Raw genomic sequence first — 14,090 nt, 5'->3', positions numbered from 1 at the left:
GTTGGGCAAGTCACTCTTGCCAAGAACAGAATCTGCCCTCTGACAGATTTGCCTTGAGGTAATAATAAATTGGAAACAAATTGAAGGCACAAAACAGCAGCAGCACTGGTACCTAAACATGAAATGCATCAACATTAAGATTCCCAGAATTCCCTAGCACTGAGCCAGGGCAGTTAAAGCGGTCTCAAACTGATTATTTCTGGTGTGATTTGGACCTAAGTGATCTAGTATTAAGATAGATTTGTAACTGATTAACTGACTGAATTTACAGAGGTCTCACAAATGGTTCCTCTCCTACCTGGAGAAAAAGTGACTAATGGGGTGCCTCAGGGTTATGTCCTGAGCCCAGTGTTGTTCTGCCATGTGCATAAAACTCACATATGTACACATACAAGTTCTGCATGGAACCATTTGACTGAAAGTGAGCTAGAAAGGCCTCTGCACTCAAGTCCTTCAGCTGGAATCCATATGGAAAGATTGCTATTCCATTAACAAAAGCTGTATCCGCACTCCAAAAATAACCCAGGCCAACAGTGCTTTCACTGCTATGGAATTCTGGGACATATAGTTCTGTGAGACATTTAGTCTCACACATCTGTCACAGAGCTCTGGTATGACAACAAACCACAATTCCCAGGATTCCATAGCATTGAGCCATGGCAGTTAAACTGGTGTCAACCTGGATTTCTGCTACTATCACGTGTAATACTGATTAAATTATTGGACACAACTGAATATCTAAAGATAAATTTCTGTCCTTCCCAGTGTAATATCTTCCACTTTCTGAACAGGAAACAGTAGAGATAAGAAAGGGCAATCAACTTGACACATTTATGTCTTCATTAGACATAATACACCAAGAATCAATCCTACATGAGCTTAGGTAGCAAAATGATGCAGTATCTCAAGATGGTGAGAATCATGCAAAAATGAGCAAATTTTAAGCGTCTTTTCTAACCTAAAATCCCCAGTCCAAAAATAATTTGTTTTGAGGAAAGGGTCAGAAATAATACATCTTTGACCAAGAGGCATTCTGGTGGAACGATCTACTTTGATCTACTAATTAGCACAAAAATTGATTCCCAGATTTTTATGAAGAACGTACGTACTACCCACGGCTGGAGAGCACTTGGTGAATCACAATTGTGGCGAGACTGTCATAGTTGTAACTAAGTAGCAATAGTGGATTTAGAATAATTACAGATGTTGGTAACTGTTCTGTATTCATGACTGCTAGTCACAAAGAAGCTCTTTTTGAAAGTTTTTTATCCCTATTTGTCTCCATCCTCTTTGCTTCTCATCCTGTCTAGCTGAAATTTTGTTAGGAGCATCAGCGATGGTGAAGAGAGGCTAGAGAAACAGACTTGTGGTGTTGGTTTGCAGCAGTATGTCTACAGTAAACAATGCAATAAATCCTCCCCAACTATCCCAAGCATGCTTTTTTTTTTTTTAAATAGATTTCTGTTTGGCCATCAGAAATAGATATCAGAGGCTGATGAAAGAAAAGAAAATCCTGGATGTATTTTGGAAGAAGCTTTGAAATGGTCTCTAGTAGATTCATAATGGGTTTTTTTTTTTTGGGGGGGGGGGGTTATCAAAGGCTTACCAGGTTCATTTAATTTCACATGTGCATATTGTCAGTTTTGGATAAAACGTTTATTACAACATGTGGAATGGCTACTCATTCTTAATGGTATAACCCTCTCCCAAGCAACCTATGTCTATTTTTTCCATTTTATTTATGCCTCTGGTACCACATTTTCTGTTAAAGACGTAATGCCTAGGAACACATCAACTTGATTAACTGAGGTATTGTGGACCCTTGGTGAAACTGTGTCATGGTTGAATCCAGTCCCAGAATACTTCTATGTGAGAGCAATGATGAGCCTGAGTAGGTTTTAAGAATTCATGAGAAAGCTGACATTTACCAAGAAAACAATGCCATTTCTCCAGTATGGAGTTAGGGTTCAATGGCCAGTAGGATGGTGACATACACTTAGAAAATTCAAGGTTGCTTGAGTGTATGTGCTTTTAATTCAGTTACTTAAATAGCTATTTGCTTCACTTAGAATCACACCTTGCTTTCACATACAGCCCTGAACACAAGGCAGGCAGATTCACATGCAATGGTCGTAGGAGAGCTGTCCGGCTACGATAGTTGTGTAATCAAGGGGAAAAGAACAGCTGTCAACTCCCCCCCCCCAAAAAAAAAAGAAAAAAAAGATCTCCAGCAAGTGCACTGGAGCTCTAATAGGGCAATGATGGCTCTTTTCTCTCAGCTGCTCAACTGTATCTGGATGTTGTCTTTCTTCTTCCACTTACTGAATTGCCATAGGATGTGCACACAGGCACCGAGATGCTACCTTTCAGGGTGGATGGGAAGGACAAAGGAAAAGCTTTGTAAGTTTGCTTGCAGAATATTCTGCTTCACAAATACCACTCATAATAGTGTGTTGGGAGACAATTTTTCACCAGTGTGCAACAAGCAGAAAGTACAGTAGCATCTTTGGATGGAATACCAAATATGGCCACACCAACAAAGGCAACCCATTAAAAACAAAACAAACAGTATTAGTTTGATAGCTAGAAAATAGTAGTGGGTTATATCTTTTCCAAAGGCAAAGCTGTACTTCTCTTCTCCACTATACATAATGACATGGTTGTGTGTGGCCACTACGTTCTCAGAAACCTGGTGTTGGTCCTTGGTAGGAATTATAGTTGTAAGCATAAAATCAACAGATGTAGTGGACATTGCTGCTAGTGTTTTGTAGGTCCTGAGTGGAAACCCACTGCTCTGTGACAGAGGATGTGCCTTCTGTTAGATCTGAAGAATGAACTGATCTGAAATACAGTGAGGGATACATAATGTGTCAAACCTTAACCAGACCCCCCAAAGAGCTACAGCCTACCTGGCTATGTACCTCAAGCATCTCCATCAGAAGGATGCAGTTACCTCTACTGTAGTAAGGCAGCAGATGGGAAAACTAGGAGATGCTGCACTGCTAGTGTGCAATTTGTTGTGAGGACCACTGTTTTGTAATTAAGTGACACGCTCCAGTTGTCTATACAGTGGCATAAAGAATGGGGGTTGTTTCCTCCAGTAGAAATTATTTTGTTATTAGGGCAGAATATTATCCCATGGCAACATTAATGCTTATAGGTGTTCCTGAAAATAACAATAGTTGTAGTCTTTCAGGACATCAATTTCATTTCTTTGGTTCAGAACAAGATTTGTGTTTTTTGCCAATGGAAATAAAGTGATAGTCTTTTTAGGGGGGGGGGGGAAATCAGTGGTGTCGATTACTGTTAGTAGGAAACAAAGACAAACAATAGCTCAGATATGTGAATGTGTGTTTTCTGGTACTGGGGCATATTTGATTCTTTACACTCAAATGCCCCCTTAGACAAAGGCCATTCTTATACCCTGCAATACACTGAAATTCTGCTGGGGATCTGAAAATAACTCAGTATTTCTCATACAGTTCTTTATGTCCCCTTTTCATATATTCTGTACAAATACTCCATTTTTAAAAATGCCTATAATCTCTGAAATATTAGAGCTCATAGTTTTTGTGGTGTTTTTGGGCTATGTGGCCATCTTCTAGAACATGGCAACATAGCCTGAAAAACCCACAAAAAACTGGATGCCAGCCATGAAAGCTTTCGACTTCAAATTAGAGCTCACATGCTTCAGTGTTTACTGCATCATTTAATTGCTTATTCTTCCCCACCCTTTTGCTAAAATTTATAACAAAAACATGAGTATTGTTGCCAAAACTAAATTTAGACATTTGCATTATAACTTTAAAGTCCCCTCTTTCCATTTTTTAAAAAACGAACTACCACTCTTGGCCATGGAAAAGTTAGCATTCCTCACAAAAGTGTAAAAGATTATTTTAGATACTCTCTTTGTCACTACAGGGCTATCAAGGTGAGCACTCAAACTTTAGATTGCACTTTGAAATGGATCAGTACCTAGTAAAGGTGTTTCAGAATTGGTAAGTATTCTAGGCTAACTACAGTTTTTAAGAAATTTTCAATGGCAGGTCCTGAAACAAAAAATAATGTAATCAAGTACCAGAATACAAATAACAATAGCTAGGCTATTTTTGTACAGGAAATTGAAGTTTGCACACCTGGACCACTAATGAAAGATAGATTAAAAGCCCCATTTTATAGGAATGGAACTCTTGGCCTCTCCCTCCACTCCTGGTCTTGAAGTGGAGATAAAATAGGTTTTATTATTTAAGATTTTTAGCTAGATAATATACCCGGATGAGAAGAGCCGTTTTCTTAAAGAGGTGTGTGTGCACGCACGTGTGTGTAAGAAATTAAAAGCTTTCCCCTCTAATTTTTTCTTTTCTTTTTTCAAGGGGGAGGGTGCTCTCTCAACTTCTAGAAGGGAGCTTTACATGTAAAAGGGGGGAAATAAAGAATCTGGAAAGTACCTGTTTTGCATATTAGGGTACTGTTTTTCTTAATTGTGGTTTTGTTTCCAGGCATAATTCCCAGTTCTGCATGGCAATGTTTGCTTAGAAGAGAACTTGCCTCATTCTCAATTTTGTCCCTCCTTCAGAGGTTAGCAATCAGGGCAGCTCTGTGATTCTTTACCAACTCTGCTGCTACACAACTGCACATTGTGCTCCTCATTCCATTTTGCTGTTCCCTAAACTGTGATCCTCTCTAGATATTTGAGCTAAAGAATAAAGGGATTCCCCCCTCCTACTGTTCACATAGCCCTCCTGCATATAAGAAATTCCAAGCTCACCAAATATTGGTTCCATATTCTTGACCACTCTGGTGGGCATCAAGAATGCTGAGTGTGGGGAAAGTGGCCAGGTCAGGGTTGTCCCAGTTAAAAGGTCTACTAATTCTGCATACTAACACAGCTACAGTATATCTTTGAATTCTACCAGTTAAAAGGAGCAGCCTCAGTCACATCATTAAGCAGAATACATTATGGCATGTAATAAAGCCTAATAAATGAGAATAAATGTACATGGCTTTCAAGGCAGTGCTCTTGCTCCAAGATCCCTTCACCTGGCCCTGAAGGCCACATAAGTCCTGAGATCTGTAAACCTACTGTGGGGAAAAACCTAAGTTAAAGAAAGAGCTGCTGCTTGCTTCAGGAAGGGAAAGTGTTACCATCCTCCTATAGGCCTTCTCTGCCTCTGAGAGGAAACGGTGGGCTAGCACAACCACACTGTGATAACATTACTGAAGTAAAAACAGGAAGACAGATCCCAGGCAAGTTCTGTTTTATAACTTAACCATGTCACTTCCTTTCTTGGCACTTGTGAATTGTAGTTTTAGCTAGATCCCATTTTATGATTTCTGAGGCCATACAGGTTGGCCTCCGTGGTGTTACTGCGAGCAATCGCTGCTGTATATCCGCTCCAAAGCATTTAAAATTGTGTCCAGCTGTTGTGAGATATTATGGAACATGGATTATGGCTGGAGGATGGGTATCTGTGTCCCAGCAGCTATTTAACTTAGGTAGATGTGGAAGCATGGTAACTAAGAGGAAGACCCCTGTCAACCAAAAGGACAGTACCTAGAAGTAAATTCTCTGCATTAGTCTCATTGGGAAAGGCCACAATTAAATAGCATTATTTTATTTTATTTAAGATAAGGGAATCCAAGTTAATCCTTCTCCCACATCAAAACTAGCCTCCTGACTGCAGGCAGGCAGAAAAATATGTTCATGTAAGCCTGTCCAAAAGTAAAGCAAATGCTTTGTATTTCCTCCAGAAACATGCATTAAGAGAACTCTTAGCTACCAGGTGAGTGCATTTAGCAAGGTACCTGATCAGAAGGCACATGGGTGGGTGGGTTGAGGGTCTGGACTGTATATTTTAATCTTGTAAGCTGCTCCGATTGCATTTTGTAGAGAGGCGGGATATAAATAAATTATTACTACTACTACTACATTTTTTATTCCACATGTACTGTTGTTAACTCCACTCGAGCTGACCCCAACTCATGATGACCCTGTGGATGAGACATCTCCACATCCCCTATCCTCCACTACTCTTGGTTCCCGCAAATTCAGACCTGTAACCGCCACATACAGTACAGATGGTGTTTTTTTTTAAAAAAAAAATCTGTTATGCATTAAAATATCTAGGATGCCCATTAAACATTTAAGTTGATATGAAGAATAAATTAAATGTCTCCCCAAAAACGCATTTCAAATACATCTTAACTGTAGTGGGGAAAATGTCATCAAAGAAGAGGTCTGAAGGAGATGGAAGGTTCTAGTGGTATTTGGATATTCTTCACACCCTCTCCCCTTTTCTGGAAACAGATCAAAACATTTTATAATAGGCATTCATGCCCCCTTATGCTTTGAGTATCTTGGCAAGTTTGTTGTGACCCATTTCTGTGGGTTACTGAGAGGAGGAGCTAGAAGCCTAATTCTACATAGCTCCTAGCGGTGCACGAATTTTCCTTCTATTTCTTATAGTCAAGGAGGTTTAAAAGTAGAGAAGAAGGTGGCCTGGGAAGAGTGCTGGAGAAGGGCTCCTTGAAATTTTTCAATTTTCTTTAAACTTTTTCTTTAAGGGGCTTGTGGGGACTTGTTTTTAGAATTGAGTCAGAGACTTACCTCTGGAAGGAGCTAGTAGTCAGAAGCTCTCTACATAACTATGGCAGGGTACAAAATGCCAGAAAGAGGCGCCTTCCTGGCACGGTGCCTCGTTGCTCTGCAGGAGCGCCGCAGCAACCAAATTGTGCAGCGCTGCTGCGGAGCAAAAAAGGAGCTCCTGAAAGTGGCTCCTTTTTGCGGCATTGCTGAGACGCCGCAAAGCTCGACACATAGCGATGACATCGCAGCTGCACTGCCCCATCTGGAAGCAGTGCAGCTGCAACATCATCATTATGCGCCCCTTCTGGTAGGCACGCCACAGTTGCGGCGCCCTCATAACATGCGAGGGTTGCCGGGCGTGTGGGCGTTCCGCCCACCAGGCAATCCTCACACATGACGAGAGTGCCTTAAAGGCCCATCTGTTCCAGGCCTATAGCCCCAGTTGATTGAGCTCTTTAACAGTTTGGGGACAAATGCCAAACCAGCAAGGGCTCTTTACACTGGTGTTTAGCAGGGGAAGCCCACAGCCTTGTTTCACTGCCTCCTTAAGACTTCTCAGAATAAACACTGAAGGACCTGCTGCAGTCACCTGCAACACTTGTGGGATGTTGGTCTTCTTGCTCACAGATGTGGGGAACTTCACCTGCACTAAGTGCAAGTTAGTAGCACTCTTAGAAGAGAAATTACAGCAGCTGGAGACCCAGGTAGCTACACTACAGCATCAAAGGGAGCAAGAGGTTTTCCTGACCAGAAAGGACCAGAAGGACCTGGATGGGAAACGCACAGAGAAAGTTGCTGAGGAGGAGGAGGTCACTTCACATACAACAGAAGTAGTAGTAGTTGGAGGAATGTCACACACAGAAGTAGGAAAACTAGGGAACGTTCTGTGAGCTTGCAGCTACAGAATCAATTTGAATCTCTATTATCAAGGATGATGAGGAACAGCAGCATGGACAGACTTCAGGAACAGAGCTGGGGACCTTGGGAGTACCACCAAAGGGAACAGCCACTGCGAAGCCTCGGAGGAGGTGTGTGGTGGTCGTGCGGGACTACTTGCTGAGTGGTTTGTGGGCCTGACAAGATGTCTCGGGAGGTGTGCTGTCTCCCTGGGGCAAAGATCTGTGATGTGACAGAGAAGCTGACAAGACTTGTCAAGCCTACTTGACCGTTACCCCTTTCTTTTGGTTCATGTGGGAACCATTGATACTGCAAGGCACAGCCTTCAGAATATCATAAGGGGCTATGAGGCTTTGGGTAAGAAGTTGAAAGAGATGGATGCACAGGTTGTCATCTCATCTCTTCTCCCAGTCGAAGGGCATGGTCCAGGAAGGGAGAGGGAAATAGCAGAGGTGAATAACTGGCTCCGTAGATGGAGGGACTTCTGGCAAGGGATGGGTTGCCCAATAGTCTCAAGAATTTGATCAGGAGAGCTTTAAACTGTGTTATGTGGGGGAGGGAGACAGTATTCTGGAAGGCAAAAGGGCTGGAGAAAATAGTCAAAATGTCATGGAGGGAATAAGACAAACTGTGCAAAGACCCAAAAGTGGAAGGCAAAAAAACTTGCACAGGCATGGTCTAAGATGTCTTTACAGTAATGCACAGAGCATGGGAAATAAGTAAGATGAACTCCTAGTACAACAAAGCAAATATGATATAATAGGCCTCACTGAAACCTGGTGGGATGAGTCTCATGATTGAAATGTAGGAATACAGGGGTATAACCTTTTGAAGAGAAATAGGCCAAACAGGAAAGGAGGAGGAATAGTCTTTTATGTCAGGGACATTTACACCAGTGAAGAGATCCAGGACATCAATCCTGGAAGCCAGGTGGAGAGCATCTGGATAAAAATTAAAGGGGGGGGGGGGACAAAAGGGACGTTATTGTGGGAGTCTACTACAGACCCCCAAGTCACATGGAGGAACTGGATGATGTCTTTCTAGAACAGATGACCACACACTCAGAAAGGAGAGATGTAGTAGTGATGGGTGACTTCAACTATCCTGATATTTGCTGGAAGTCAAACTCAGCCAAATCCTCAAGGTCTAGCAAATTCCTCAGTTGCCTTGGAGACAATTTCATTGTCCAAAATGTGGAAGAGGCAACAAGGGGGTCAGCTATTTTGCATCTGATCCTAACCAACAGGGACGACCTAGTTAATGGAGTGCAAGTGGTGGGATTCTTAGGTGGGAATGATCATGTACTCCTGGAGTTTGTTATACAATGGAAAGGAGAAGCCAGGCATAGTCAGACACGCATTCTAGACTTTAGGAGAGCTGATTTTAGTAAATGTGGGCAGGATACAGACCGCCCCAAAAGGGCAGTCTCCCGCCACCCTCGTTTGTTGCATGAGGGAGCCGCAGCAGACAAATGGTGCGTCTCTCTTGCACAACAAAAAGCCACATAAAGCGGCTTCTTTCTGCGGCAACGTGAGGACGCTAGGTGTTCATCACATCAAAATGGCAGCGCCCATGTGTATAGGGTGCCGCCATTTTTACGCCCGTCACATGTGAGGGGCGAGGGCCGTTTGAAAGCGCCGCCCCTCGCACGTGACGGGGCGCCTCATAGCGCCCGTTTAAATTGGGCCATAGAGAAATACTGGGGGTGATCCCATGGTCAGGAATACTAAAAGAGAAGGGAGTTCAAGACGGATGGGAGTTTCTTAAAAGGGAGATACAGAAGGCACAATTTCAAACAGTTCCAATGAGGAAGAAAAATGGGAGATGTCTCAAGAAACCAGGATGGATGATTAAGGAACTTTCAACTGAGCTAAGTTTTAAACAGAACATGTATAAGAAATGGAAAAACTGAGACATCACCAACGAGGAATTCAAACAAATAGCATGCACTTGTAAGGGGTAAAGTCAGAAAAGCTAAAGCACAGAATGAACTCAGGCTTGCTAGAGAGGTGAAGAACAACAAAAAGGGCTTTTTTGGGTATGTCTGCAGCAAAAGGAAGAAGGAAATGGTAGGGCCACTGCATGGAGTAGATGGCAAAATGCTAACGCGACAGAGAAAAGGCAGAAATACTCAACACCTTCTTTGCCTTAGTCTTCTCAGAAAAGTAAAAGGGTGCTTAACCTGAGGATAATGGAGCAGAAGACAGAATAGGGGAATTTCAACACAGAATAAGTAGAGTACAGGAATATTTGTTTAATCGAAATGAATTTAAGTCTCCAGGACCAGATGAACTACATCCAAGAGTATTAAAAGAACTGGCAAATGTAATATCGGAGCCATTGGCAATAATCTTTAAAAACTTCTGGAGAACAGAAGTGCCAGCAGACTGGAGGAGGGCAAACGTTGTCCCCATCTTCAAAAAGGGAAAAAAGAGGATCCCAACAATTATCGTCCAGTTAGTCTGACATCTATACCAGGAAAGACTCTAGAGCATATCATTAAACAGAGAGTCTGTGAACATCTAGAAAGCAATGCCATAATCACAAAAAGTCAACATGGGTTTCAGAGAAACAAGCCATGTCAGACAAATCTAATCTCTTTTTTTATATATATTAAATTACCAGCTTGGCAGATGAAGGGAATGCTGTGGATATATCTTGATTTCAGTAAGGCCTTTGACAGGGTTCCTCATGACATTCTTGCAAACAAGCTAGTGAAATGTGGGCTAGACAACGTAACTGTTACATGGATTTGTAATTGGTTGACCGGCCGAACCCAAAGGGTGCTCAACAATGGCACCTTTTCATCCTGGAGAGAAGTGACCAGTGGGGTCCCACAGGGCTCTGTCCTGGGCCCAGTGCTATTCAACATCTTTATCAATGACCTGGGTGGCAGAATTGGGGGCATACTTATCAAATTTGCAGATGACACCAAATTACGAGGAATAGCTAATACCCCAGAGGACAGGACCAACATTCAAAATGACCTGAATAGACTAGAAAGCTGGGCCACAGCTAACAGAATGAATTTCAACATGGAGAAATGTAAAGTACCGCACATAGGGGGTGAAAAAATGAAATGCACAGATATAGGATGGGTGAACCTGGCTGAACGAGACTATGTGTGAAAGGGATCTGGGAGTCCAAGCAGACCACAAATTGAAGATGAGTCAACAATGCGATGCAGCAGCTAAAAAGGCCAATGTAATTTTAGGCTGCATCAATAGAAGTATAGTGCCTAGGTTGAGGGAATTAATAGTGCCACTCTATTCTGTTTTGGTCAGGCCCCACCTGGAATATTGTGTCCAGTTCTGGGCACCACAATTCATAAAGGATGTTGAGAAACTGGAGCGTGTCCAAAGGAGGGCGACTAAAATGGTGAAGCGTCTGGAAACCATGTCCTATGAGGAGCAACTGAGGGAGCTGAGGATGTTTAGCCTGGAGAAGAGAAGGTTAAGAGGTGATATCATAGCCCTGTTTAAATACTTGAAGGGATGTCATATTGAGGAGGGAGCTATCTTGTTTTCTGCTACTGCAGAGACTAGGACCTGGAACAATAGATGCAAGCTCCAGGAAAAGAGATTCCACCTGAACATTAGGAGGAACTTCCTGATAGTAAGGGCTGTTCAGACAGTGGAACACACTCCCTCGGAGTGTAGTGGAGTCTCCTTCCTTAGAAGTCTTTAAACAGAGGCTGGATGGCCATCTGTCAGGGATGCTTCGATTGAGAGTTCCTGCATGGCAGGGGGTTGGACTGGATGGCCCTTGCAGCCTCTTCTAACTCTATGATTGTATGAGACCACAAGGGCCATACAGAACAAGGACTGCAAATGTGTCAGCAGTAGCAAAATACATACACACACCAACCCTTTAATCATACCAGATTTGCTGTAGCTACCATTAACAGGTGAGGCTGACAGAGCAAACAGCAGAGTATCCAAGGCCTTGTAGACATTGCATGTATATGCCTTTATTGAACTGAACCTATTACTACTTCATCTTTACCTCTGAAGCAAATTTAAGAAGGCAATTTGTTATGGATTTACAAGTTTCCACTAACCTGTAAATGCCTCAAGTAACTCAAGTTAATTGAAACAAACTTAACTTAGATCTCGATACAAATGGATTTGGAAATTCCCTTACATTTGCTGCTATAAATGGAAATATTCAGTATTCTAAGATGTGGTTAGTTTTTAAACGTTCAAAAATACTTCCATTGGTATCTTATGATATAGATATAAATTTAAATTAGTAAGTAATATTCCAGCATTCAGTCTAAGTGACATTTTTTCTTCTCCTCTCATTTCAGACATATACCTGTTTTCTACAGCCCACTTATAACCTCCCAGAACTCTACAGAACGGAAGACTATTTTAACAACAAATATATAGGTAGCAAGTATCAAAACTGCTAGTGCTGCATTTGTCTATAACCTTATAGCCAAACTGATGTAAGTTTTACCAAAGAAAAATGGGTATTTTTATGCCATGTACCTCTGCTGTAAGAATGAAACTAATCACAGTACTTGGAATAGTTGCTGAATTTTACCTATCAGTGGTCTCTGTTTGAAAAACTTAAAAGCTGTATTTTGTTTACATTTAATGTGGGACACAGGATGCAGCATATTTATCCAGATTCAGTAACAAATTATTAAAGTTAATTTGTATGCTGATGTTAGATACAGATTACAGAACCACCTTCCCTAATCTTACAGTTGAAACCTTATATCCCCACTAGTGCTGCTTCACTGCAAACACTGTGGGCTGGAGCTAAATTTAATCAGGATCAATTGAAGTAATTGGGATTTAAATCAGCTGTGATGAATTTTTCTGTTGATTTCAGTGGGCATTCTCTAAGAACCCAACCTCTACTTTGAAAGTAGTCCCCCCAAATTTATTTATTTTAGGTATATTTGTATTGCCTTCCAGCCCACAATACAAAGATAAAAACATGTTAAAATATATTCAAATACCCTTCAAAAATTCCTAAAACAGTCTAAAAACAATCCTAGAATCCAGTTTTGAAACTGTCAAAATACCAATTTGTCAACCACTGAATGCGATATGGAACAGCTTAAAGTGATGGAGCCAGCCTAACTTCCTTGGGTATGTAGTTCCAGAGCTGAAGTGCTGCTACAGAATGTTGGTATTTAAAAGAAAAATATAAAGTCTGCTCAACAATATATTCACAGTTCTTGTGTAACATAACATTAATGCTACAAATAAAGGGTCTGGATAATATTTGGGGGGGGGGGAATGACAGCGACAGGTGCAGCAGAACATCCCTTAAATAAACAGAGTCAGCAATATATACTGATTCAACTGATCTGTTGTGGATGCTTTGATTGAGAGTTCCTGCATGGCAGGGGTTTGGACTGGATGGCCCTTGCGGTCTCTTCCAACTCTTATGATTCTATGAAATGGAGGCAGCTTTCAATGTGTAGCTTTTCTGTGTGCCTTGGGAGACAAGTTATGGCTTGATCCAAAGTAAAAATCAGTTTGCTATCCTCGCAGATTATTTAGATATACACAACTAAGAGTACATTCTGATAAAATTACTGATGAAGGGCTAGAGATGTAGGTCTGACTGTATGTGTCAGAATCAGAAATGTGGAATTTTATATTTTCACAAAAGTGGAATTTCTTGTATTATGAAATAAAGATCAATCTACTGCATATAATAATTGTATTTTTAAATGAGGAGATGTGGCAGCACCTTTAAGACTAACTGGTTTTTATTTTTGCATGAGCTTTCGTGGCTATGAATCCACTTCTTCTGATCTAGTACCAACTGGCATCAAGATCTCAGGCAAATACTGGATCCACTCAGTACTACATCCAAAGAAGTGGATTTATATCCACAAAAGCTCATGCAACAATAAAAATGTTGTTTCTTCCACCCCCTCCTTCCTTTGCCGCTGCAAGAGATTATCATGGCTACTTCTTTCAAAACTATCACTAATCTTGTGTTTAGTCACAATGAAGCAATAAAAAAAAGGAAAAATCTCTGTTACTGCTTTACATACTGACTCTCCCAATTCTCATATGATAGAATTTGGAAGTAAATAATTACAGAACGAACTAAGCATAAACCCAAGACAAAAGCAACAAATCCTACTAAAGGTTGAATCAGTGAAACACCTCTTCATGGCAAACTGTGGCTTGAATCGTGTGAACTGGATAGTGATTTTTTGGTATTGAAAACTTCAATACGATCTGTAGGGACGAACAACTGGCCCCCAAGCCTTCATTTCAGAGACATAGCCATGTTAGTATGGAGTATCAGTATGCAAAGGGATGTTATAGCACGTTTGAGATTAACTGTATGAAAGAAGTTATAGCATAAGCTTTCATAGACTTGGTCTACTTCCTCAGATGCATAGAGTGAATGCCAAGCCTACGAAAGCTTATGCTACAACTTCTTCACACAGTTAGTTTCAAATGTGTCATAGATTCCTTTGCAGGCTTTAGTTTATCTGCTTTGTCTCTTATCTTCTGTACAATGGTAGGTTAAGATGCATCTTTTGCAAAAGTAGCAGCTAATATATACAACATCAGTAAACACGTATTGCTAAGAGGTACTCAGTTGCTGTAGTATGGATTCACCT

The 14,090-nt window shown here is 41.3% G+C and overlaps 1 protein-coding gene across 1 annotated transcript in view; it reads left to right on the top strand.

Moving 5' to 3' along the window:
• Nucleotides 1–13,425, top strand: part of BCAS4 (breast carcinoma amplified sequence 4) — a 66,666-nt gene extending 53,241 nt beyond the window's left edge. The window contains 1 exon segment of the mRNA XM_089513831.1: nt 11,793–13,425. Within this exon segment, the coding sequence (XP_089369957.1) occupies nt 11,793–11,897 (105 nt within the window). The 3' untranslated portion in view covers nt 11,898–13,425.
• The last annotated feature ends 665 nt before the right edge of the window (nt 13,426–14,090 follow it).

The sequence above is a fragment of the Sceloporus occidentalis genome, unplaced genomic scaffold, assembly GCF_023333645.1.
Source record: "Sceloporus occidentalis isolate IW3139 unplaced genomic scaffold, rSceOcc1.0.p SCAF_3, whole genome shotgun sequence".
Taxonomy (NCBI): domain Eukaryota; kingdom Metazoa; phylum Chordata; class Lepidosauria; order Squamata; family Phrynosomatidae; genus Sceloporus; species Sceloporus occidentalis.
This window is presented reverse-complemented; position numbering and strand designations above follow the sequence as displayed.